Source organism: Microtus oregoni, unplaced genomic scaffold (genome assembly GCF_018167655.1).
Source record: "Microtus oregoni isolate MIOR12 unplaced genomic scaffold, Mior012 000048F_ref0000485, whole genome shotgun sequence".
Taxonomy (NCBI): Eukaryota; Metazoa; Chordata; class Mammalia; order Rodentia; family Cricetidae; genus Microtus; species Microtus oregoni.
This window is the reverse complement of record NW_024543222.1, coordinates 1987106-2012641: the sequence shown is the minus strand read 5'-3', so window position 1 is coordinate 2012641 and position 25536 is coordinate 1987106. Positions and strand designations below refer to the sequence as shown.

Genomic DNA, 25536 nt, shown 5'->3' with positions numbered 1-25536 from the left:
CAGGATATGGCGACAGTGGTTCCTACTCACTGTGTTCCATGTGGTGGCTTCACTGGGGAAGGATGGCTGCGCAGCTTGCATGGCGGCACCTGTGGCATGGTTTGCTTGTTGTAGTGCAGGGACTTCAGGCGTTCTCTTTGCGAGCCCAGTGTGGGTGCTGCTGTGTGGAAGGCGCACTTGGGCCCTGGTATGGGGCTTGTGTGCAGTATCAGGCCGGGGTGAGGGCCGCGCCCTAACCCTCCTGCTCTGCCGGAAGATAAGCTCACTCCTCCCTAAGGCAGGATTTGGGGGTTGGTGCCCAGGATGTTTGCTCCTAGCTGCTGGGAATCGGCTTCACTGCTGGGCTGGGCCCTGGGTGACATCAGGCACTAAGTGCAATCAGACTGGCACAGTGACTGCAATTGTTTTAATCTGTGCCCCATCCACCACCTCTGCACAGTAGTCCAGGGGCACTGGATTTGTAAGAAGTAAAAAAAAAAAATTGCTTCAGTTCCTGTAAAGTTACAGTTGCACAGGAAGCAAGGGCAGTTTTCTGATTGGAGCCACATGGGGTCGGGCTGCAGCAGCTACACCTGCAGGAGCAGCGCCACCGCTGCAAGGATCCACTTGGCGGCCTTTTCTTTGGTCTTCAGGTTAAAGGTCCAGACGTAGGTTGGGCCTCGGATACGCGTCTTGTACACGGGGCATTCATAGATGTTCTTGGTCTCCATTCGGTCCACAGGAATGGCCTTGATGAAGATGACAGGCATGACTGGCGTGAGGTCCTTTAGCCGTGCTTCAGCAATGACTCCGGTCTGGGTGTCCCAGCGAGCTCCTGTGGGCACAATGTAGCTGATGGCCTGGGTATTGTATGGGAGACTGAGCCACTGTTTGGGGTGCTGACCATGAATAAGGGAGGCACCAGCAGAGATAGAGGCCTGGCCTCCGACCTCTCTGATCTTTTCAGAGACAGGCCAGTGAAGTGGGAGCCCTGAAGAGCTCAGGCCAGGTATAGTAGTGCCAAACATGGGTACGCACTGAGGACTTGGAGGTGACCCTGCGTGCCGTAATGGCTCTGAGGCTCATCTCAGCTTTCTGAGTGTCAGCGACAGAAACTGGCTGCGGCTGACGATTCCAGCACTGTCCCTTCCTGTGTAATGAATGTCTACCCTCTGTGTACATAGGGAATAAGTTATATACACACATATATATATGCCTATATAAACACTGTCTGCCCTTAACCAGACTGCTGTCGTCTCTTGTCCTATCCAGGGGCGCTCATGTGTTGGGCGTGGCTTTCCACAGTAAACGTGGAGAATGGGGGTGTGAGCCTCTGCTGGCTAGGGACCGACACAGCACAGGAGCCTTGGCTGGAGTGGGTCTGAGGACACAGCCTTCTTACCTGGCTGGCTGGGTAATGAATTCTGATGGGCACCTCTGCCTCTCTGCCCTCCTGCTGTCCTGGCTTCATTGGGCAGCCTGGCCGGCCTTCCTCCTTTGAAGCCTTTGCTTGGGGGAGCCTCAGGAGCTCCCAACTCAACAAAGCTCCTGCCTCAGTGTAGAGGCCACATTCCTCACGTCTAAACTGTTTAAATGATGCGTACAAATGCTCCTGTCTTAGTAGAGCCCAGGCTGGCTGGGACCTTTCTACTGCCCACAGAGTTCCAGCAATCCTCCAGCCTCAGCCTCCCAAGTGCTACAACTGTAGCGTGCACACCATACTCAGCTTGGAATGGGTTTCTGGTCTAGGCCTCAGCCCATCAGTCCCCTCTAAGGTTCAGGGTGGCTCCAAGCCCAGCCACTCCTACCCTAGGCTTGCTCAGCCTGTCTCATCCCCTGCTGAGTGGGAGTGGCTCTGGAAGCTTTCTAGACAGACAGTTACCTTCCATGAAGAGCCCGTACACGTAGGAGCCCTCTCGGGGAGGAGCTGTCATGTCCTCTCGGTTCTTCTTGGTCACCTCTACAGACAGACACATCTTGTCCAGGGGCCACTCGTTTTTCCTTGCCATGGACTGCATGATGGCCGTGAGGAATGACTGCGGGTTGAAGAAGCCGGCCAGCCACACAGTGGTGGGCAGGGCGAAGTCTGTCGTCCAGGCTTCGAGCTCCTGCAAGGAAGCATGGTTGCCGAGGGTACAGACTAGTCTCTGCTGAGGCTGGCTTCACCAGAGAGCCCGCAGCCTCCCGTGAGGGAATGGCCCGATGTTAGACGGTAACCTGGGGCACAGAAGCAGCTTTTGCTCTTGCCTTTGCTGCATAGAGAGAGGGTCCTCCCGACGGGGCTCTGAGCGTCCTGCCCCTCCTTGGGAAGTCAGATGTCTGAGGGACTGAGCCAGGCCTTCCTACCTGCGGCAGCCCTGGTGGCTGCCGGGGACTCTGTGGCCCTGGCACAAAGGTTCCTGGAGGCTCCCGGGTCCTGTGACTTACCCTGATACGCTGCAGCAGGTCGGCATACCAAGCCGCCAAGCCCATCATGGAGGGGTAGGCCCGGGCCACCCATGTATCAGGTACAGTGTCGTAGAACAGAGCCGTGGACAGGTCTTCCATGTCTGTTGTGATGGTCAGCTCACCCTAAGGGACGTGGTCAGGTCAGGATGGGGGATAGCCCTCACTGTATGTCCTGGGTTGCCAGCATGGCTCTCTGGCACCTCCAGAGGTCACAGCCAGGCAATAGCCCCCCTTCTTGGCCTGTATTGGAGGGCAGAGGATTCCAGACTAGGGGAGGGGAGGCCCGAGGTGTGCCGCTGGGTGTGCCGCTGGCTGTCCCTCTGCTGGCTGTCCCTCTGCGGCCCAGCCGGTTTTACAAGCCCCTGCCCATGCCCTGGTTGACCCGCGGTTTTGACCTTGAGCCCTAGGTTCAGCTCCTTCAGCGAGCGCCTCATCTCGTTGGTGAGGATGTTCATTCTCTCACATTCTTGGAAGGCGACGACCACATAGGGGGTCTTTTCAGCCGCTTTTGCCATGATCTCGGCCATGTTGAAGGTCTCTGGAATCTTCTCAAGGATTTCATCCAGCACAGCCTTCACCTGGAAGCCAGTGCCAGGCAGACTCTGTTACTGCGGCATTCACCTGGGTGTGTGTGTCTGGGTGCGTGTGCGTGTGTGTGTGTGTGTGTCGAGTCTACCGGGGAAGAGGCAAGTAGGGTGGGGAGCAGCCACACTGCGGCATTCACCCGTGTGTGTGTGTGTGTGTGTGTGTGTGTCTCGAGTCTACCGGGGAAGAGGTAAGTAGGGTGGGGAGCAGCCACATTTGGCCGGGGTTGTGAGTGCATCAGGCCTGGTAGCCTAGTGACAAGGCACAAACGCTTCAGCTTCTTACCTCCTGTCAGGTGCCCTAGCGGGCACAGGTCTGATTTAGCCCCCCCCCCCACACACACACAGTGGTATGTGACGTGTGACGGTCACCCACCACCATCCATCAGACTTTTTTTTTTTTTTTTTGAGAAAGTGTCATCTCAGTCCGCCCTGGAACACCATGGTCCTGAACTTGAGATCCTCCTGCTGCACAGCCTCTGGAGTGCTGGGATTTAGGTCTATATGTGTACTACACCTGGCTTAACAGTAGATTCCTGGCTTCTATTGCTAGATCAGTAAAAATTCTGGACCCTGAATAGCAGCAGGCAGGGACTTTTGACTCCGGTGTTGGCCAGGTCTTTTCCAGGATGTAAGAGAAAGCGGGGAAGGTGCTAGAGCCTCAGGGTGCCGAGGCAGGCTAGGCAAAGGAGCTTACACAGTGCGTTGTCTTGTAGACTTCTGACTGCCTATGTCCTGGCTGTCCTCTGAGCTCCGTGTCCTAGGGGGGCCACTTTGCTGCACCCCACAGTTCTTTGCCAGTGAAGTTTGTGACCAGCTATAAACCACTCAAGGCTCAGGGACAGAGTGCGCCCAACTCGACAAACTGCCCAGGCTCTGTCCCCAGCCAGTGCTGCCTCCTACCACTCTAGGCCCAGCCTGTCCCTGTTGCTGGGAGCATGGACAGGTCATACCTTTTCCTCACGTGACACCCCTGTGCCTGCTCCCGAGTCTGTCTCTTTGGGTTGCATTTCCAGGACTGTGCGGAACAGCTTCTCGGAGGTGACAGTAAGGAAGCCAATCTCTGCGTTGGGGTGCAGGCCATACAGGTAAGGACTCTCGGGGGGCAGGTTCTCATCGATGTACTCATGGTAGCCCTGGAAAGGGGTGGTTTATGTGTTGGGGTTCTCTCTCTCTGTCAAATACCTAAACCCCTAAAACTCAATTGGGCTTTTTTTTGGGGGGGTGGGCCCTCAGGGAGTTGTCAAGATGGATTGGTCTTTGCTGTCCTGGTCACATATTGAGCCCCCAGGCAGGGCACCCCTCCTACCTTGTAGTCCAGGTTGGGGGGGATCTGAAACCCGGGTGCCAGTAGCACCTCCCCTTCCAGCATCTCCACACGGATGTACTCTGCCAGGTAGGTCCTGCACAGCCGCCGGTCCCAATCATCCGTGATGTGTCCTCCATACATGATTTCACCGAAAAGGTAGCGGAGATCATCCCAGGGCACCTTAGGAAGGGGGAGGGGAACGTGAGGAGCGCCCCACCCCCACCCTCTGTCAGTCACATCAGTGAGGCTAGAAAGCTCAGCAGGGTCTGCACCCAGGTTGCTTTCCTTCAGGGTCACCTGTGACCACCCAGTTGCCAAGGGACACCTTTCTCCATTCCTGCACCTCAGTACCCGAGTCTCCGGCTAGTCCCTCTGAGACTCTGCTTTGGTTATGGTTTTAGGCTGGCTTCAGCCTCATGTCCTCCTCCATAGGGACATCTTGGCTCCTGCTGGTGCCCCAGGGGTCACGGGCCACCTGCTCCTTCCTGGTTCCCTGGGCTCTGTCAGCCTCAGCATCAGTCTGCATTCTATGCAACATCTGAATTCTGCTCTTGAGAGTCGGTGCTGGCCCTCGCATCTTCCATTGGCTAAAAGTCAATTGTGTGTCTGATGTGGACCAGTGGGTCTCCTGACCCATGGGAACCTCTGTGGCCTCTTGTGGAGCCGTGCAGGTCTCTGTGGGAGCTGGGTGCCCACAAGTCTAGCCAGAACCTTGGCTCCGTGGGCTTCTGGAGAAGATGTGCACACTCATAGCCTGGCACTGGCTGTCCCGTTGGGTCAGGTGGGCTTTCCTCCCTATTTTGTTTCCCTTCAGCCTACCCTCTGCCCAGCCCCACGTCCCTCGCCCTAGAATCACTGGCCAATACACGCATGGTCTTTCAGAGCCTGGGTGACCCTTTATCCACAAAGCCTGGAGCTTCATTCGGCATGTAGCCCATTCCTGCTGCCCACAGCAGCCTGAGGGAGGGCAGGGAGCTGCGTCTGCACATTTTCATTTCCTGGCAGCCACTCGACGCAAAGTCGGTGGCTCTCTGACCTGTGACAGGCCAGCCGTGTTCCGGAGGCACTCTTTCTGGTTGGCTGAGCCTGTGGACGGCACCTCTGCACCCTGGCTCTTGGAGCTGCTCTGCCACTCAAGTCTGCACAGTCGACTGCGGCTTGTACACAGACGCCCTTTCCTCAGGGACAGTGGCTGGCACTTCTGTAACCACCACAGTGCCCTGCCTGAGAGCTTTTGGTGGAATTCTGGTGAAATTGGTTGATTAATCATTTGTCTGACTTAGTCTTGTGAACTTTCATTCAAAATACAAGGGTGCTCTGAATTCTCATCAAAGAATCTTGTGTATAAAAATAAATAAATAGGTCAGGATCCACATTTAAAACTTGGGAGAGTTGTGTGTGTGCGTGTGCGTGTGTGTGTGCGCGCGCGCATGCTTGTGGGGGGGGCAGCACACGCAGTGACATGCATGTGGAGGTCAGAGGCCCACCTTGTTTGAGGCAGGATCTCTTTACTGCTGTGCACCCAGGCTAAATGATTCTTGACTTCCCGGGGCCAAGATGGAGGCGTGGACCACCGTGTCTGACTGTGAGTGCAGAGATTACAGGCGTGGACCACCGTGTCTGACTGTGAGTGCAGAGATTACAGGCGTGGACCACCGTGTCTGACTATGAGTGCGGAGATTACAGGCGTGGACCACCGTGTCTGACTATGAGTGCGGAGATTACAGGCGTGGACCACCGTGTCTGACTGTGAGTGCAGAGATTACAGGCGTGGACCACCATGTCTGACTGAACGTGCTGGGGACCTGAACCCAGGTCATCATGCTTAGGCATTCCGAGCTTTACCCACTGAGCCACCTCTGTGGTCCTGAATTGTTATTTTCTAACTTTGAAGTTTTCTGTTTAATTAAAAAATGCATTTTTAAAAATGAAGATGCATGGGTGGGTGTTAACTGAATGTAGGTGTGTGTAGTGCATGTGTGCCCGGTGCCCACGGAGGCCAGAAGAGGGCATCAGATCCTCCGCTACTGGCGTTATAGACAGTTTGCACCACCATGTGGGTCCTTTGCGAGAGCAGCTAGTGCTCTTGGCCACCAGAGCGCCTCATCCCCAGAGAGACAGGTGGCTTCTCCCACCTGCTGCCCAAGCCCTGGGACTGTCCTTAAGGCAGGCTTGAGGGATGAGATGGCTGCCACTTGAAACACTACTACCTGAGGTCGCTTTGCATCACACAGACCCATGTATCGAGGGAGAGTTCAGGGCTTCCACTGGGAGACATTCTGGTCACCCTCGGACATGGTGTTCTCAGCAGACTGGAGCCCACGTGCTTGTGTGGCTGACTGAAGGTCCTCACACAATCCTGTCAAGACCACCCCTTCTGGTCGTCTCCCCAGGGGTCCTCTGCTGGTATCTTCTGTTCGTGTTTGCTTAGGAGTGTCACAGGTGGAATGGCAGCCAGGGGCAGTCTCATCACCTACAGGTAGGGACTCTGTCCCTGCAGGCAGTGGCGTCTCCCCAGTTTGCCTTCCTGCTCCAGCCAGGCCGAGGTGGGTTGCTGTGACTGTGGTCCAGGTGGCATCATGGTACCCTGTCTGCATCACGGCTTCGTAGTGGTGTCTTTTGCAGGGGAGAGTGGGGCGAGTGCTCCTACCTGCCTGCAGAATCACTGGAGTGGTCCTCAGAGGGACACTAGCAAGGACAGCTGTGTGAGATGGTGACCGACGATGCCATTGCTGCTGGAGATTGCTTAGTACCAGGCAGGACCTCTGCATGGAGGGGAAGTTCAGGGGCCCCGGAGCCTCTGGCCAGATGTTCTTAGGCTGCCCACAGGGAGCATCCTTCTCTCCTGACCCCAGGCTTAGTGTCTCACTTGCCTTTGACCATGGCCTCTCCTCTCTCGGGTCTCAGGTATCCCAGGCTGACCTTGGACTTGCTATGTAGCTGAGGGTGGTGACCTTGCGCCCCATGTGCTCCAGACCCTCCTCCTTGGACCTCCTAGGCGCTGGGATTATAGGCAGGCACCACACCATGGTGTTTGTTGGGCCTTCTTTAAGGTGATGGCGAGTAGGAGGGGACTCCTGAGACCGCCATCTGATCTAGGATGCCTTCTGTTTGTCCTCAGCTGACCCCTGAAGCTCTGATACAGGCTGCCATCCCTGCGCTGTCAGCGAAGAAGCAGGCTCAGAGGGGGCTGAGAGATCCTGGTCTGTACGTGGAAATTCAAGCCCTCTCCCCACCGGCTGGGCACCGTGTCACCCCAGAGCAGGGCTGGGATCCGGCCACTTTTCCTGCAGATCAAGTTTACTTGCTGCTCGGCATGGTACACGGCTTGGTGCGCTTGACCATCTGCCTGTGAGGAGGACTTGGTGTCTTGTTCCCTTGGGACCCACAGTCCCTGTTGCTATTGAATTGGGGTGCCAAGAGCACAGTAGAGAAGCCTGAGGTCTGGGTGCGTGTATCCTTCTGGCTTTTTCTTAAGAGAATGCTGGGTCTGAGCCCACTTCCAGGGTGGCAGGTACTGGGTAACCATGGGAGGTAGGGACTGCTGCTAGATCTAGCCTCTGAATGGCCAAGCCTTAGAGAGACTTAGCAGATGTGGCTGCCAGACCCAACTGAGGGACTGACACTTAGGGAGGGAATAAATAGGACTTTAGTGGACAGTGGAGCTGGCATCCAAACTCCACAGTCTGGTCCCAAACCTGTGCTCAGGCTCCAGGTCACACGTGGCCCCACTTTTTACCAGCACAGCCCCTGCTGTGTGCAGTCAGACCCCTGCACTGCACCCTGCCTGCCGGAGCTTCTAGAGGTTGAAATCCAGGGCCTTGGGCCACTCAGCCGCATCCCTAGCTAAATCACCCAGGCTAGCCTCAAACTAGAGATGCTCCAGCCTCAACCTTTCCGAGTGCTGGGATTATGGGCGTGCACCTTCACGCCCACCTGAGACCAGCATCCACCTGCCGTCTGCAGCACCTTGTGTGTTTGTTGAGCTAGGATTATGGGCGTGCACCTCCACACCCACCTGAGATCAGCATCCACCTGCCGTCTGTAGCTTTTTGCGTGTTTGCTGAGAACACAAAGCACCACCCTGTCTTTTCTTAGGGATCTTTGGGGCCCATCAGACCTAGTTTTGGGTGCATGCATGGTATGGCAAACTGTGTCTGTCCTCCGAGTGGACTTCTAGGGAAAAGATTTTATTTACCATCTTAAAAACAACAAAAAAAAAGTGTGCTAGGCGGTGGTGGCACACACCTTTAATCCCAGCACTCGGGATCTCTAAGTTTGAGGTCAGCTTGGTCTACAGAGTGGATTCCACGGCAGCCAGGGCTACACAGAGAAACTATCTCGAAAAGCCGATAAATAAACAAACTAACAAATAAATATAAAAAAGTGTATGCATTCATTTGGGTGAGCGCACATGCATGCAGAGGCCAGATCACCGGGTGTGGGAGTTTTAGGTGACTATGAGCCACCCTGTCATGGGTCCTGGGAACTGAACTCGGATCCTTCAAAAAAGCAGCAAGTGCTTTTAGCTACTCAGTCGTGTCTCCAGCCCTCTAGTTACCATCTTACAACTCTGTGTGACTGGGCACGTATAAGGTTACGCTAAGATGCATCACAGCCATGACCCAAGCTGTCCATCAAAATGCCCTTAGCACCAGCTCCTCCCTTCCCAGATGGCCTGGGACAAGAACGTGGGGCCCCGGGCACTCTAACTCATGGAGCCTGCGGCTCGCTGCTTGCTGGCAGCATGTTTGATCAGTACCACGGCATCTTCGCTTCTCTATGAACGCTTTGCCAGGTGCCCACCTGTGTGCGCTTTCCCCAATGCTTTGACCATGACGCCAAGAACTGGAGGTAACTGGTCCAGACAGCCAGCAGGGGAGGGGGATTCAGGGGGTTGGGGGAGATCCTGGGTGCACCCTGCTCACCTTGGGGTTGGCTTCCAGGTAGTTGTAGAGTACATTGATGGAGATGGTGAGGTCCCCATTGTTGAAGGGGTATGACCGGTTCCAGCCCTGGGCACCGAACTTGCGCCTCTCGGCCACGACGGCGTGGAAGTAGCACAAGGCAAAGAGGATGCACTTGAACTCGATCTCCTTGGTGCACATCTCCAGGGTGTCCTATGGGGGGAGACAACAAGAGGGAGCCAATAGGGATGGCTCTGCACAGAGATGCTCAGCTCTGCCTCTGACAGCAGGGGATGGGGGTAGGGGGCTAAAGCCCTTGGCTGGCCCAATCGGGCCATTCCCTCACAGCAACCGCAGGGACGCTCATCTGAAGACCCAGGGAAGGTAATGCAGGGTTATTCCCCAGGAAATCCACACTACTGTGTTCCTGGTTTGTGTTTTCTATATGATAGACTTTTTTTTTTTTTTTTTGCCTCTGGGTCTTCTACATATCAGGCTTGGCTGGAACTCACAATCCTGTCTCGGTCTTGTGGGTGCTAAGGTTACAAGCATGCACACCCACCCTTAATATACATTTAAACTTCAACATTAATCTACTGTGAATGTGTGTGCTGTGTGTGTGTGTGCACATGCATGCATGTGTGTAGGTCAGAGTTGGTTCTCTGCATCCTGCATGCTTATGTGTGGATTCTGGGGATGGAACTCAAGTTGGCGTGTTGCTTGCTGAGTAACCTCACTGGCCCTCCACTCGAGTTTTTCATCACGACTTTGGGGTACCCCTACTTATTAAAAAGAAGTTGGCCGTGAACTGGAGTGTACCTACAGTGCCAGCACCTGAGAGGCTGCAGGCAGGCTGGGGGTGAAGGACCCCCGGCCCTGCCCGTGGTGTTCTACACATCTGTCACCCACAGACTTATGCAAACGTAAAAAGGACACACAAAAGGTGGGGCTGGCCTCAGGTTTCGGCCGTGTGTGGACTGCAGCTTGCACCAGGACCCTGTGCACTGAGGTAGCCTCCACCATTGCTCCATGTGCTTCCTGTGTCCAAGGTCTACACCCACACCCATCACCAGACTGTCGTCTGCCAGCCAAGTCACAGGCTGCCCTTCAGTTGTCCCCGCGACTGTCGTGTGCTCCTGACCTTCAGCTCTCTGTGACAGTCACACTTGGATGGCGGTGTAGGCATGGGTTATGGAGGACTCATAGTTCATATATGAAGGGAGACACGGAAACTCCGTGTTCCTAATGTCCCCTCTGGGTAGGTGTGTGTGAGGAGGATGCAGGGTCCCAAAGCCTCAGAGGTTTAGGCTGCAGCCTGGAGAAGCAGTATGTGATACGGGAGGCTATAGCAGAAACCGTTGGGGGCAGTGAGGTGCTAGGGGCTTGCAGGAGCAGTGGCCCTGGGCTGACAAGTGGGAGGGCTACAGAGTCATTGAGGACTGGGAGGCTGGGTCAGAGGAGGAGCCCTGTGTGCAGGTGTGTGGAAGGGCGGTAGAAACCCTCCCAGAAGCCCTAGGGTGCCAGGCAAGTCCCTGCATCTGCCTTCCTCTCTGGGGGGGTACAAGAAGTCATGGTACCTGTCAGTGGAGAAGGGCCTGATCACCTGCTGCCTTGTTTAGGGCAGTATCAGACTTCCATTGGGAACAGTGTCACGACACCTGTCAGTCACCCACTGCCCCCAGCAGCGAGGCTTGGTGGCCCCAAATAAGCTTCACACCTCCTGAGGGTGGGGTCAAGGGAGTACTGGGACCTAGGATGGGACGTGGCCTCAGCAGCCACAGTAATGACGGGCACCCCTGCCAACTGACAGGGTCCTGAGGCTGGTCAGAGGCCATGCTGAGTCTGCGGTTTTGGGGGTTGATAGGTTTGCCCAGCCTTTGGGGGATGTACTTTAATGTGACGTGTGTGTGCATGTGTGTTGGTATGTGTGTGTGTGCTGGTGTGATGTGGATAGGAGGCCAGTACAGAAAAACCTCTAGAACTTAGAGGTAAGTCTTGGCCTGCTGGGCCTCTGATTCCTTAGCCTGGCCATGGCGAGTCACCCAGTCTCACCCTCCCTACCTGAGTGAAAAGGTCCAGCGCCTTGTGCAGGTTGGCATACATGCCCGTGGGGGGCTCGTTGGTGATTTTGATGGCATTTTCCAGGATGCCTTGGGGGATGATGTGCGCCTCCGGGGTGGGGGCGGGCTCTGCGCTGATGAACACGCGGTAGTCCTCGTGGCTGCCCGAGCTGTAGCGTTCCACCTTCTTGTCCAGGGTGCTCAGCCATCTTGCCACCAGGTGGATGTTCTGCAGCAAGGAGCCCTGACTGAGACCCGGATGGACCCCCACTGATCCCCCAACACCGTCTGGCCTCTTAAAAGCACCCTGAGAAACACCCAGTAAGGTGGCTGCCCTATCCCGACCCCGTTTTCTCTAACCGATGAGGGATGCTCCCTGTAACTAGCCATAGGGTGACCTTTGTCCCCCCCCCCCCCCCCCGGCTCACAGCCTAGACAACATGGTCCCCAGTACTCCTCCTGGAGCTAGGGAGGGCTGTGGAGGAGCTCCATGCTGAGGAAGGGTCGGGGTGGTACCCCAAGCATGGGGAGGGTCTGTTCGGTGCCCAGTGACATGGCCCTGGTGGCAGTGGAGTCCTCACCTGCAGAATGACCCAATGTCCTTTCTCGGCAGCCACGTCCAAGGCATTCTCAGCCACCACCTCTTGTCCTTGACCCAGGGACACGTTATGGAGTTTCCCATTGTCAATGGTAAATCCCAGTTTTTTCCCTAAAGAGGGGAAAAACAGGAAAAGCACAGGGGTGATTCAGAACAGTGGTTCAGGCTCTGTGGTTCACAGCCAGGAACACCATATGCCTCCCGTCTTGTTTATTGCCGGGGGAAACACACATCCCGGAACACGGCCGTGCTTCAGCCATCTGGAAAGGTGTGGCCTGGGGACATTCGGGAAATGGGTCATGCTGTGCAGCTGCCCCTCTGGTACCACCATCACCACTCCAGGTCTCGTGACCTTGAACAGTGTGACTCCCTCTCCACTCCCTTTGCCCGAAAACTGCTTGGTTGCCCCACAACCCTGTGGATCAGCCTGTCCTGGACATTTCATGTAAATGAGATCACACACTCTTTGAGACCTTCCCTAGTGGCTTCACCACCTGCTTGCATGAGCCCCATGCTTTCAAGTTTTATCCATGAAGTAGTATGGATTTGGTTCACGGCAGAGTAACAGCCCATAGCGTGCGTGTGTGCGTGTGTGCGTGTGTGTGTGATGGGTAATTTTGGTTGTCAGCATGACTGGGTATAGATTTGCCATAGAAACTCCATTCTAGATATCTCTAGGAGGGGGTTTCAAAAACGGAGGACAGTACACCCTGAATGTGAGTGTACTGTCCTGTGAGCTGGGGTCCAAGGAGAACTGGGCAGAACCCTTAACTGCAGTGTTATAATGTGACCGGCCACCTCAGGCTCCTGCCATGGTGCCTTCCCTCAAGAGACGGAACCCTCACACTGTACCAAATAAATCCTTCTTAGGTTACCATTATCGGGCTTTTGTGTTTTGTTTTGTTTTGGGTCCCAGCTGTGATAAAAGTTACCCAGGCTGGGCTGTTTCTAGTTTTTGGTTGTTTGGTTGTTGGGAAAGAGTACAAGCGGGAAGGTGTCTTAGTTGGGTTTCTGTTAGCCATAGCATGAACAGAGGCATCTTGGGGAGAAGAGGGTTTCCCAGTCACAGTCCATCATGAAGGGCAGTCAGGGCAGGAGCTCAACACAGTGCTGCTCACTGGCTGGCTGGTCTAGCTCACTTTAGCACCCTGGACCACCAGCTTAGGGCGGCCCCGCCCACAGTGGGCTGGATTCTCCCACGTCAGTCACCAACCAAGAAAATGCCTCACAGGCTGGCCCACAGGCCAATCCAGTGGGGGCATTTTCTCATTTGAGGTTCCCTCATCCCAGATGACTTTAGCTTGTGCCAAGCTGACCGAGAACTAGTCAGAGTTCTGGGCGGAGGCTTGCTGGAGGACCTCCTTTCTGAGCCTTTAGGGACAGACCAAGTCTCAGGCTGGAAGATGCCGTGGTGACTCTGGGTGCAGAGTGGCCTCCTCGCTGCCCACTTCTCATCCCACTGGTAGGCATGCTGTTTCTCTACCCCAGCAGTGCTCCCGTGAGTTTCTGGTTTTGATTTAGTGGTGCCCATGAGGTTTGGGGTCTCTCTCCCTGTGGTTTTATATTGCGTTTCCACGGGGGTACACTTCTGCGGCTGTACTTACCCAGGGCCTCCACGTCTTTGAGGGGGTCGACCCCGGGGGACAGAATGAAGAAGATTGGCGTGGAGGGGCTGCTCTCCTTGTAGGACTTGGAGAATTCCACGCTCCGGCCTTCCACAAATTTACTGCCCATCTTTTCTTCCACGAAGTTCCTGAGGGAACATGCTCTGTGGGATCACAGGCAGCTGGGGCCTGCTCAGGACCAGGGCTAGGGGGGTGTGGGTGTGGGTGGCTTTGGTCCAGGTTGGTGGGCCATTCTGGATGGACTTCCTCTAAGACATCAAGGGGAAGGAAGTGGCAGCTTGAGGTTTTCTTTTTTTGGACAGGGTCTGGAGTAGTCCAGTAGCCTGGGCTGACTCGGTATTTGCTATGTGACTGTGACCCTCCTCCTGCCTCCACTTTCCAGGTGCTGGGGCTGCAGGTTTCTGGGTGTTATTATGTGCCGGTCGTGCAGTGCTGGGAGGTGACCCCAGGACTTTGTGCGTGCTAGGCAAGCCTCTATCAATTGAGCTGGATTTCCATCTTCCTCAACAGTATGCTCCCCCTTCAATCCCAGAGGCCCATTGAGTGGCATGAGGGATGCCACCTGGGATGCCAGGGGCCTCCGAGGTCCATGTGGGATGTTGAGGGGAGGAACAAGCTCTGCGCAGAAGGCAGCTTTAGAGCCTCCAGATTCCCTCTTTCTAACCCAGCCCTAGGACTCCCTTGGGTGGTCCTCTCATGCCATCGGGTGCATGGGTGACCTTCGGATCCCAGTGTCTGCCTGTTTCCCTCCGTCATTGTCCAAGTCTCCTGAGCTCAGGTGGGATTGCTGACTGCCCAGCACTGGCTTTGAAAGCAGGACCATGGCTATATTCCCGTGCTGTGGACTGGCTCCCAGACACAGGCAGGAGACGATGGGAAGGCCCTGGGGGTCTGGGAGGCTTTAAGAGTCTTACTGCGCCTCTGAGATGGTCAGGTGTCATTGCTTGTCCAACATCCTCCCCTCACTGCCACCGGCTTGTCTGTATTGACATTTAGTCTTTCCCTCTGTCCCTTCCCTCCCCACCAATCCTGGCCCTGTCCTCTTCCAACCGAGAAAAACGAAACAGGAGAGGTCCTTAGATATGGAGTGAACCTGCATCAGGGCCCTGCTTTGTCAGAGGGGAGCTCTGTGGGGGTGTCAGTGGTTTGAGGAGACCTGGCTGTGTCTAGACTGCATGGAAAGATGGAAGGGGCAGAAGCCAGCCTGTCCCACTCTAAGCCTGGGCCCTGGGGTTTTCTGTGCTCAGTCCCTCCCTTCCTTTAGCCCCCCCACCCCACACACACACCTGGGAGGGCTCAGGTCTCAAATTAGAATTCTTCATTTATGATAGGCACCCAGTTGACAATTTAGACACAGAGAGTTCCCCAGTGCTGATGGCCTTTCTTTTCCTCTCTTTCAACCTTAGGGCCTAGTGTGGTAAAGTCTGCTTTTCCATCCCTGTCACAGGGTCTATCCCTCTACACAGGTCAGTAGGGCCAGCAGTCCTACTGATCACACCCCAAGAACCTAGGATCAGGGCTGAGAAGGTGGTTCAGGCCCTAAAGTGCTTGCCAAGCAAGGGCAGGGCCTGGGGTTCCATCCTCAGCATCACATACAGATGCAAACCCAGCACTCTGGAAGCAGAGGCAGGAGGATCAAAAGTTCAAAGTCGTTGGATACATAAGTTTGAGTTGAGGGTCAGCCCGGGATGCTTGAGACCACATCCAAAACATAAAGAAAGGAACTTAGGTCTCCGGGTCAGAGCACCTCTCCCGGCTGTGCCAGCAAAGGGGCCTCCCTCCCTCGGCTCGGTTCCCTGTAGACTCACTTCACGGCGTAGGTCATGCGGTCCGGCCTCATGCAGCGCACCATGCACAGCTTCTGCAGCGCCGTCTTGTTCTTCCACTCCTTGGGGAAGATCTCCTTCTCTGGGGCTTCCGACTCCACCAGCTTCTTCCACCGCTTGGCGGAGCCCTCGATGTCACTGTCCAGGTTCTTGAACTCGTCCATCTCTGACAGGGCCTGAGTCAGAAGTGTCGTTTCAGGGACCACACACGGCCTGAGTCGGGGGTGGGGGGTGGGGGTACCTTCTCTAGATGGCCCTTAGTGGGCCCTGGGGAGAGGTCTCAGGAAGATGCAGTGCTCTGGGCTGGGTGACAGAGTGGCCTGTCAGTAGGGTCTCAACTATTCTTCCTGTCAAGGGCAGGGCAAGCTTCCATGGGGGCCAGTGGCCTGGGGGCTCACAATAGCCCTCCCCTCCAATGAGGGTAATATCAGGGCTGTCCCACCTCAGGCCACCGCCTTTCAGGGATCACAGTTTGGATTGAAACTTGACACCTGGGACCTGAGGGATCTTGGCAATGGATCTGGGAACCTGAGGAGTGACCAGATCTAGAACAGGGCATAGGGATGCTGGGCACAGGATGGCCTGGGACTTGCTGCAGGTCCCTATGGTCAGCGGAGACCAGTGATGTTACATTCAATACAAGTGCGGGTTGTCTCCAAGCTGCAGCCATCTTGGCTCCCACCTTCTTCTGGCCCTGTCACCGGGATGGGGCACAGGCATCCTCCGGACTGGTTGGGAGGGGTTCAGTGCTAAGTGCGAGGACCCACCTTGATCCCGCCCCAGCTCTGGTGCTGCAGGAAATCCACAGGGGACGTGACGCCCGCCTTGAAGGGGAACCGCAGGAGGAAGTCCAGCTCCAGCGCATTCAGCTCCTTCTTCATGGATAGGACCTGTGGGCCAAGGGGGCTGTGGGGGTCTTTTTAGCTGAGGACCAACCCCAGGGCTTGGTCTACCACTGAGCTAAGTCCCCAACCCTGTGTTGTGGCTGTTGCTTTTCCTTTTAACTGGGTAAAACACATAAAACACTTTTACTCACACTGAAGCCCATCAGGCAAGTGGCACAGGTCTACCCACAAGGGTGTGCAGCCACAACCTAATTCTACAACATTCCCACCAACCTAAAAGAAAAGTCCCTATCTTCTGAGGAGGTCCCAGGCTACAGACATATGTACTGTCGGTGGCTGTGCAGCAGCTTAGGCATCTCCATAAGCAGCCTGCATTATCGGGACCTGTGTGTGTGTGTGTGTGTGTGTGTGTGTGTGTGTGTGTGTGTGTGTGGTGTGTGGTATGTGCTGCAGTTCAGGCATCTCCATAAGCAGCCTGCATTATCAGGATGTGTGTGGTGTGTGTGTGGTGTGGTATGTGCTGCAGTTCAGGCATCTCCATAAGCAGCCTGCATTATTGGGACCTGTGCAGCCCTTGCTGACCTGGAGCCTATATAGAGCAGGCTGTATGAACCCATAGGGCTCTCCCTGCTTCTGCCTCCTAAACGATGGAATTAAAGGGGTGCAGCATCACACCTGGCCTACAGTGGGATCATGCCCCCCAGATCAGCAGTTTCTGGAATGCGGGGTCAGGTGACAGGCAACCAAGATGTGGAGGCAGTGCAAAGACTGCCATCTCTTGGGGAGATGGTTTGTTATAAAGGGTGTCAGTCCACCCTGTCCTGTTCCTCTCGGGCCAGTGGGAAGCTGGCACCAAATGCCGCACCTGGACCGTGGTCCTCCTGGTCCCCAGAACCAAGAGACAAAGTTCTATCACGTAGTGCTTTCAAAAGGGACCGAGGCCATTGTCCATCTGTCTATCTGTCCTTCCTTCCTTCCCGACGGGGACCTAGCTATATTTTATAGCTGATGTTGACTCTCTGGCTCATGTACTCCTCCTGAGTGCCCAGTGTCTGAGCTCACGCCACAGGTCCTACTGAGACAGGCTACACAAACCTTCCAGTACCTCAGCAGGACTTCTGGCGCACCTATGCAAACGTCCTTCCTCGGAACGAGTCTTCATGTGTGCGTGTGGTTGCTTGCATGTGTGTGGGCACACGTGCTCCTGTGTGCGTGTGTGCACTGTATGCAAGTGGAGGCCAGATGTCAACCCTGGGCTCATTTCTCAGGTGCTGCCCACCTCATTTTCTGAGTCAAGGATCTCTCACCGGGAGCTAGGGCTTGAAAATGAGGCTCGACTGAGTCATTTCCCCAGCCCCTGTATTTCTTTCTTCATGTGTGTGTAGCAATGCGTGTGTAGCGATGCATGTGTGTATAGAGATGCATGTGTGTATAGCGATGCATGTGTGTAGCGATGCATGTGTATGTAGCGATGCATGTGTGTGTAGCGATGCATGTGTGTGTAGCGATGTGTGTGTAGCGATGCATGTGTATGTAGCAATGCATATGTGTATAGAGATGCATGTGTGGAGGCCAGAGGACAACTGCTGGGAGCTGGCTCCCTGCTTCTACCATGTGGGTCCTGGTGCTTTGCAGCAAGTGCCCTCACTCACGGAGCCACCTTGACAAGCTCTTCCACTCATTGCTGAGGATGTATTCAGCATCCTCGCTGGGTTAGGGACCATTTACTCAGCACTGATATACTGTTGTGATATTTCTTTGTACAAGTCTAACTTCCCCTCACTTGTATCCCATTGGAACATCTGCTATGCTTCCCTGGTGTCCCCCAAATCTAGCTCCCGTAATGGCCCTCACCAGACACCTCAGGCTTTACTACTGCCTGGAAAGCTGGTTAGAAGCTGGTTTCAAGGCTGGGGATGTGACTCAGTCCGTAGAGCATTTGCCCACATGCAGGATGCCCTGGGTTTTGAGTCCAGGTGTGGCAGTGCACAAGGGTAATACCAGCACTAGGGAAGTAGAGGCAGGAGGATCGGAAATGCAAGGTCCACCTCGGCTACGTAGCTATCTGTGTGAGCTGGTGTGTGGGACCTGGAAAGGGGTCCTGAGAATCTGCACTCCTGGCACAAGCCTGGGAATCCCCAACTGCAACACTGGCTGCAGTCTGAGCACAAAAGCAACATGATACCTGGAAGGTGACTTGAGCCAGGAAGATGAGCTTGTCCCGCTCAAAGAGCCCACGCGCTGTGTACATGTACACAGAGTAGGTGATCTCGTCTGTCAGATTGATCACGCGTTGCTTCACCTCTTCGGCAGGCGTGGTGTCCTGGATGGCTTTCTCGAACACCACGTTGAAGGCCTGGGGAGCGGCCAGCGTGAATGTGGGGGTTCTGAGGCTGCACTGGGGGAAGGTGGGGAGGACCACCCACAGGTGGGCCCTGGACCTGCGCCCAGTGTGGCTGACCTTGAGTGAGAACTGGTAGATGGGGTTGATCTTGTTGAGGTCGTTGAGGATGAAGTACAGCAGGGAGGCCCGCTCTGCCGCTGGCCGGTAGTTCTCTCGCGCCTCATTGATCTTTGCTTCTGTGATTTTTGCCTCTTGGACCTCAGAACAGAAGAAAGGGGCTTGGAGGGAACAACCTGGAAGACAAGCTGCCCACAGGAGGGCCCTGCCTGGTCCTGGCCCTTCATTCCTCAGAAGCCCCCCTTGAGGGCCCACAGGCAGCAAGGTGCTGGCTCTCAGTCTGTTACCGTGATAAAATATAGTGGGAGGAAGGGGTTTAATTGGCTCACAGTTCCAGGCTACAGCCTGTTATTGTGGGGAAGGCAAGGCAAGAACTTAGAGCATCGCATTCAAAATCAAGAGCAGGGAGAGGCGCAGGCCTGCAAGTGTGTGCCGATACTCAGCGAGCTTTCTTCTCTTAGACTCTTTGGGACTCCCTGGCTAGGGAATGGTGCCGCCCACAGTGGGCTGGGTCTTCTCACATCAATTAAAAGTCAAGACTGTCCCCCACTGACATGCCCAACAGGCCCACCTGGTCTAGATAATTCCTCACTGTGACTTTCTTCTCAGGTCACGACAAACTCTCACAGACACCCAGGCTGTAAGCCTTCTGTGTGCTGGGTGGCCTGAGAGGTGGGGCCTACCTTCTCCTCAATCTCATTGGCTGTATGCTTGGTGGTCTCCAGGTTTTCCACCAAGGCAGTGTCTCCCAGAAAGTTCCCCGACGCAGCCGACAGCCGGGCTAGGAGAGAATCTTCTAGCTCTTTCAGCACGATCTTGAACTCGTTCTGAGATTTGGTGAGGCTTGCCTACAGGGGTGGCAGGGCCCAAGCGACATTAGTTGGGGCCTGGTCTCACCTCTGCTGCCAGGGCTTTCTGGAGGGGAGGCAGAGGACAGATGCCACCCAGCAGGCTGGCCACCCGTGGAGATGGAGAACTGAGTGTGGCTGAGGCGGAGTTGGGCAGGCGGCTGGTCCACAGTGGGCTCTGCTTAACCTTCTTTGTGTGCACATGTGTGTGGGAAAGCCAGAGCCTCAGATTCAGTTTACTTTGGGTGTTTTGGTTTGGTTTTGGTTTTTCAAGACAGGGTTTCTCTGTAGCTTTGAAACCTGTCTTGGAACTAGCTCTGTAGACCAGGCTGGCCTCCAGCTCACAGAGATCCGCCTGCTTCTGACTCCCCAGTGCTGGGATTAAAGGCTTGCACCACCACCGCCTGGCTCAGTTTACCTTGTTATTTAAGATGGATTCTCTGGGGCTCACTCTTTAGGCTAGGCTGCCTGACCAATGAGTCCCTGGGACCCTTCCATCTCCGCTTCCCCAGCCCTGGGATTACAAGTACATGGCAGCCTTTTCTGTGTTGGCGGGTGTGTGTGTGCGTGTGTGTGTGCGTGTGTGTGTGCGTGTGCGTGTGTGTGTGCGTGTGCGTGTAACTCAGGTCCTCATGCCTTTGCTGAAAACATTTTACTGAGTGTGAGCCCTATCTCTAGCCCCGGAACCCTATGTTTCCTTTCTCTGTGATGCTGAGGGTTGAGCCAAGAGTTTCACACATGCTGGACAAATGCTCTGCACGGCCAGGCGCAACCTGGCTTCTGGGGACCCTCTTTGATCCTTAGGGCACAGATCCCTGGTGTAAGCGTTCTGGCTGCTGGTTTAAACTGAGTTAGGGGCTGAATGACGAGAATGCTGGGGAAGGAGGAAGCACTGAGGGAGCTGAGAGACATGGCCCTCCAGGTGACCACGTGAGTGACCCCACCTGCCGATGTCTGTCACAGTCAGTCACCTTGAGCTGTTCGAGATCCGGGCGCTCTTTGGCCACCACGGCGGCCAGGAGCTGGTCCTCGAGCCCGTCCCTGGTGACCAGGAAGTTGATGAGCGTGCACTGAGCCTGCATCTCGGGTTTGTAGTGGGGGTTGAAGTACTTGGTGTGAAGGATCAGGCGGAAACTGGGGTGGTATTCCACCTCCTTGTCACCGATCTTAATAAACCTGGTGGGTGAGGAGCAGAAGCCGGTGAAGCACCCTCGCCGCCGGGTGGCCCACCCACCTCTTCCCTACACTCTGGGGAGGCCAGTGACCACCAGAGGCCATGTCTAGCCTTTCCTCTAGTGGGCACTTGGTCTGCCCAAGGGATTTTGTTCATAAAGCTGGCTGCAGCTCGCGCTTAGCTGAGCACCTGCACTGAAGAGCAGCCAGCTCTCTCAAGGTCAGTGCGCAACACCAGCACGTGCCAGTGGCCTTCTGCCACGCACCCCTGGAGTGTCACCCTGTGCTGTCCCACTGTGGGTCACCCCCTCCCAGGCTCTGCTCCCCTTCTTTCCTGGTTGAGCTCACTTTCTTGGCGCGAACCCCCTGCAGTCCCTGGGTATCGGTATTCATGTCGGGTCCTTGTCAGAGCCCGAGACACAAGAGTGTTCCCATCACTCCTGCCCTGGGCTCCTGTGCACCAGAGCCCCGAGTTGGCTTGCCCCCTTTGTGCTGTAAACACAGCGAAATGCTGCAGGTCTGGCCAGCAGAGTTTACTCCGCAGTCGTGAAAAGGAACTGTGACACTGACGGCGGCTACAACGTGGATGCCCCTTGACAAGGGGATGCCAACTGGAGAAGGCACGAAACGACGCGTACTGCACGATGCACGTGCAGAGTGGCAAAGCCACGGAGACGAAAAGATGCTTGAGTGGGTGTGGGTAGGGGGTGTGGGGTTTCCTCGTGGGAGGCACGGGTAATAGTTGTATAACACGGTCAATGTGTGAAGCGCCCTAGAAATGCTTACGTTATGACAGTCATGTTTCTTAGAATTAAAAATGGGGGGGCACGCCTTTAATCCGGGCACTCGGGAGGCAGAGGCAGGTGGATCTCTAATTTTGAGGCCGGTAGTTCCAGGGCAGCAAGGGCTGCATAGAGAAACCTGGTCTCAAAAACAAACAAACAACAGACAAAAAACAAAACAAAACCAACCCCTGCAAAAAAGACCCAAACCAAACCAAACCAAAAAAGTAGGGAGGCCAACCAGATGGCTCAGTAGGTAAAAGGGCTTGCTGCTAATCTTGGCACCCTGAGTTCAGTCCCTGGGACCTACATGATAGGAGCTAACTACCATAAGATGGCCTTTGACCTTAATATCCTGGGGCACGCGCGCACGCACACATACACACACACACACACAAAGTAAATAAATGCAAGTAAAATATTTTGAAAATTAAAAAGTTTTGAAGAGCAGAGGAGAACTCATGATGCCATTGCAGCCAATGGCTTCGGTGGTATGGTCACTGGGTCACTGCTCAGTCGCCTGTGCTCCAGTTAATAGCCCCACGGTCATGCTCATGCATGCAACCATCATTAAACTCAGGGGGCCATTAAAATGGGGCTGGAGAATGGCTCAGTGGTTAAGACCCCTGGCTGCCCTTCTAGAGGACCCGGGTTCGATTCCCAGCAACCACATGGTGGCTCACAGAGGACCTGACACCTCCTCAGGTACTAGGCACACATGTAGTACAGAGACATTCGTGCAGGCATAACATCCCTACACATAACAGGCACATACACACGCACGCACGCACACACACATGTACAGAGGATGTGAAAGCAGAAGGGGAACATGTCGGGAAGAAAACCATTAAGAGGGAGTGGGACAAGAGAGGGTAATCGGGGGCAGGGATATAACTGTGGAAAAAGTTTTTGAAAGGACTGTAAGTTTCACGATTTTCAAACGTATACGAAAAAGATAGAGGCAATATGAAGGACCCTATGCACCAGCTGGTCCCTCCCCCTGGGACAGAGCTGGCCTTTCCAGTCCCCTCAGCATTGGGTCCCATCAGCCTTTGAAACCTTTAGTAAAGAGAGGCCCTTCACTGAGCTCCCAGCTGGGGCCGCCCCAGGAGAGATTCACTTTGGGCCGGGTCGTGGGGGTTAGCCTTACCTCCCCTTTTTAATTGTGTTCCTGCCCAGCAATGGGTCCAGCACAGGGTCTACGGTCTCGCCGATGTTCTCAATGAGTAAGATGTCACCCTCTGAGATGGCCTGCTCGATGATGTCCAGATAGCTGGGCACAGAATAGAAAGATAAGACATGGCGTGCGGATCATAGGAAGCAGTGTCTGCCTCAAGAGGTGGCCCTGGCCCTGAGGAACGGAGGTGTCCAGGGGGGTCGCCAAGAGGTCAATCCTAGTTCCTCCTTCCTCAGGCATCTGTGTGGGCTTGCAGATTGGGGGTTGGGACCTTTGGGTGGGAGCCTGGTGGCGGGAGCAGGAGGGATTTTCAGGATGCAGAGCTGAACATTTTCCCTGCTCCGCCAGAGCCTGTTCTAGGGCTCCAGGAGGCTTACGCCTGGCAGACACCATCACCCTGGTGCCCATGGTTTCTGTTTCCCTTGTGGGAGCAGAATGTAAACCACACACGAGATGAGAGCCTGGAGCCTCCCCAGCAGATAACAGCCAGGAGGACACGAAGAGCCAGGTCTAGTTCCCCTCCCTGTGAAGTGCAGGCGGGAGAAGATCCTGGTTTGACTCTCTGCTGTTCAGACCGGAGTTTATGTTTGCGTGTTCGTATTCGTGTTAGTAGACCACTCAGTCAGTCAGCAGATGCTCACAGCTCAGGCTGCGTGTGAAAGCAAGCCCCAGACTGCTTCCTGGTCCCCAGCTATTCAGTAAACACAAAAGGCCCAAGGCCTGTGTGCACGCATAGGACCTGGCCATCTCCCAGTTATCCCGAGTGCGCAACCATCACAGGGCCTCTCACAAAGCCACTCATAAGGCCGGAGGTGTGTGTGTATGTACAGACCCGGGCAGTGCCACCTGCTGCCTAACCCTGCCCGGCCCCGCCCAGCACTACCCAGCCCTGACTGCACCTCTTCTGCCCCAGGCGGATGGCCTTCAGCTCAGTGCCATATTTGTTTTTGATCCACTTGATGCCTTGAAGCTGGGCGTCCACAATTAGTGGCCAGCGCTCCGTGTTGCATAAGATGGTGGCATTCTCAGTGGACATGCGGTCGCTGGGCAAACCCTGGTTGTTCCAGGAGGCCACGTCTGCATCGTCCGTTAGTAGGGTCAAGGGATCCAGGCCCTCCGTGATGGGGATTGGGACCTGCCAAGGGAGGGATCCGTTGTTTTTTGCTCTCTCTCTCTCTCTCTCTCTCTCTCTCTCTCTGTGTGTGTGTGGGGGGGGGGGGGGGAGGTTGGGCACAGTTACGCGCTTGCAGACATAAGTCAGAGGACAACTTGCAGGCGTTGGCTCTCCCCTTCCATCTTGTGAGTGCCGGGATCAAATCCAGACTATTAGGATTGGTGGCAGGTTGCCTTACCCACTAAGCTACATTGCCAACCCTTTGCCTTGTGTTTTAATTCACTGTTATTTTATGTGTATAGTGTATATTATGTGTATTTTATGTGTATAGTGCATTGCCTGTTTGTCAATATGCACCACGAGTAGGCACGTGACCTCAGAGGACGGAAGAGGGCATGAGATCCCCTGGAACTGGAGTTGTAGGTGGTTATGAGCCGCCACGTGGGTGCTGAGAACCAAACCCAGGTCCTCTGCGAGAGTAGCAAGTGCTCTCAACCATGGCGCTACCTCCCCAGGCACACTGTGGCTTATGTTTTGAGAGAGGGGCTTTTACCGAACCTGGAGCTCACCTATTTTGTGAGTCTGGATGTCCAGCAAGCCCCAGGAACGTTTTCACCCCCACACCCCATGCCAGCACGTGGGGTTACAGGTGCTTGCTGCCGTGCCTGGTTTTATCTTAAACTGTGGGTCTCAGGGATCTAGACTCAGGTCTCCATGTCTCTGCAACCAACACTTTACTGACTGAGCCGTCTCTCCCCTGCTCACTTTCTGCCCGTGTTCTCAAGTTGGTACTGGCCACATGCTCTGAAGAGCAAGGCCGTGGAGGAGGCGGCCCTCACACTGCTTGTAGAAGCAGCCTTGTGGCATGCCAGAAGTGATGTCAATCCCAGCAAACGAGGCTGGCTGTGCCCCAGTGAGGATGCAGTTCGGCTGTGGCTGCCCTGGGGGAGCCCCTGAGTCTCCTTGAGTCATAACCACCACTGTACTTCTTACCTTTAATTGATTTATGTAAGGGATCCAGAATTTTTCCATCAGCTCATTCCGGTACTTCTTGGTGAAGTAGCCCACGTAGGAGACAAAGGCAGAGATGAGCAGAACGTCTCCACACAGGGTGACCCCCTGACACCTGAAGTTCTCTACCGACTCAGCCCAGCGCACATTTTCCGAAGCCAGGCCTCCCACAAGCCTGCAAGAGTCCAGGGAACAGGGGGAGTGCCTGAGTGAGCTGGAGAGCCTGGGGCACTTATCTAATGGCCTGTCAGTGCAGACAAACTGTCAAGTGGACTTGTATGGACAGCAAAGTGACCTGGGACAGACGGAGCCCATACAATGTTGCTGCGGATGCTCACTTACAATGTTGCGGGTGCTTGCTCCATTCTGCAGTAGGACGCTTTCAAGGGAATTCACAGAAAACAGCACATTTTTGGTGCCACTTGGGGATGCTGAATGTGACCTCATGCCCTCTGCCCAGGCCACTTGTGACTGCATCCCGTCACCATGCCATGCCACTGTGCCCTGCTGGCACACTTGGCCAGCAGGCACCGAGTCTGTTTGAGAACATGGTGACTACAGGACCATGTATCATCCAGACGGCTGCTGGCCTTGTAGGGGTGGGGTGTGTGGTGCTGCCTAGGTTACCAGCTGGGGGACTGGTATCTAGTCCTAACTGGTGCCCTGTGGGTCTCCAGTGCTGACCCAAGTTAATGCTGTGTGTAGGTTCCATGCCCAGTGGCCTTGCTTCCCCTCTCGAACAGATGGTGAGGGTGCACCTGAGCCATCAGCTAAGGTGACCTGGGACTC

General features: G+C 55.1%; 2 protein-coding genes across 3 annotated transcripts in view; one reads left to right on the top strand and one right to left on the bottom strand.

Moving 5' to 3' along the window:
* Nucleotides 1-1214, top strand: part of Pgs1 (phosphatidylglycerophosphate synthase 1) — a 37286-nt gene extending 36072 nt beyond the window's left edge. Inside the window, exon 10 of the mRNA XM_041635882.1 lies at nucleotides 722-1214. The gene's annotated coding sequence lies outside the window, so the exon portion shown is untranslated. The remainder of the gene's footprint in view (nucleotides 1-721) is intronic.
* Nucleotides 391-25536, bottom strand: part of Dnah17 (dynein axonemal heavy chain 17) — a 107600-nt gene continuing 82454 nt past the window's right edge. The window contains exons 62-80 of one of the 2 annotated variants that reach the window (XM_041635881.1): nucleotides 24730-24922; nucleotides 23522-23757; nucleotides 22596-22718; nucleotides 20462-20666; nucleotides 19326-19490; nucleotides 18643-18783; nucleotides 18367-18537; nucleotides 16104-16226; nucleotides 15319-15512; nucleotides 13490-13638; nucleotides 11855-11996; nucleotides 11289-11535; nucleotides 9249-9440; nucleotides 4321-4500; nucleotides 3965-4147; nucleotides 2823-3005; nucleotides 2407-2550; nucleotides 1862-2087; nucleotides 391-814 (exon numbers count right to left, since the gene is read on the bottom strand). In XM_041635881.1, the coding sequence (XP_041491815.1) occupies nucleotides 567-814; nucleotides 1862-2087; nucleotides 2407-2550; nucleotides 2823-3005; nucleotides 3965-4147; nucleotides 4321-4500; nucleotides 9249-9440; nucleotides 11289-11535; nucleotides 11855-11996; nucleotides 13490-13638; nucleotides 15319-15512; nucleotides 16104-16226; nucleotides 18367-18537; nucleotides 18643-18783; nucleotides 19326-19490; nucleotides 20462-20666; nucleotides 22596-22718; nucleotides 23522-23757; nucleotides 24730-24922 (3445 nt within the window). In that variant the 3' untranslated portion in view covers nucleotides 391-566. The remainder of the gene's footprint in view (nucleotides 815-1861; nucleotides 2088-2406; nucleotides 2551-2822; nucleotides 3006-3964; nucleotides 4148-4320; nucleotides 4501-9248; nucleotides 9441-11288; nucleotides 11536-11854; nucleotides 11997-13489; nucleotides 13639-15318; nucleotides 15513-16103; nucleotides 16227-18366; nucleotides 18538-18642; nucleotides 18784-19325; nucleotides 19491-20461; nucleotides 20667-22595; nucleotides 22719-23521; nucleotides 23758-24729; nucleotides 24923-25536) is intronic. The other variant, XM_041635880.1, reaches the window with a different exon arrangement.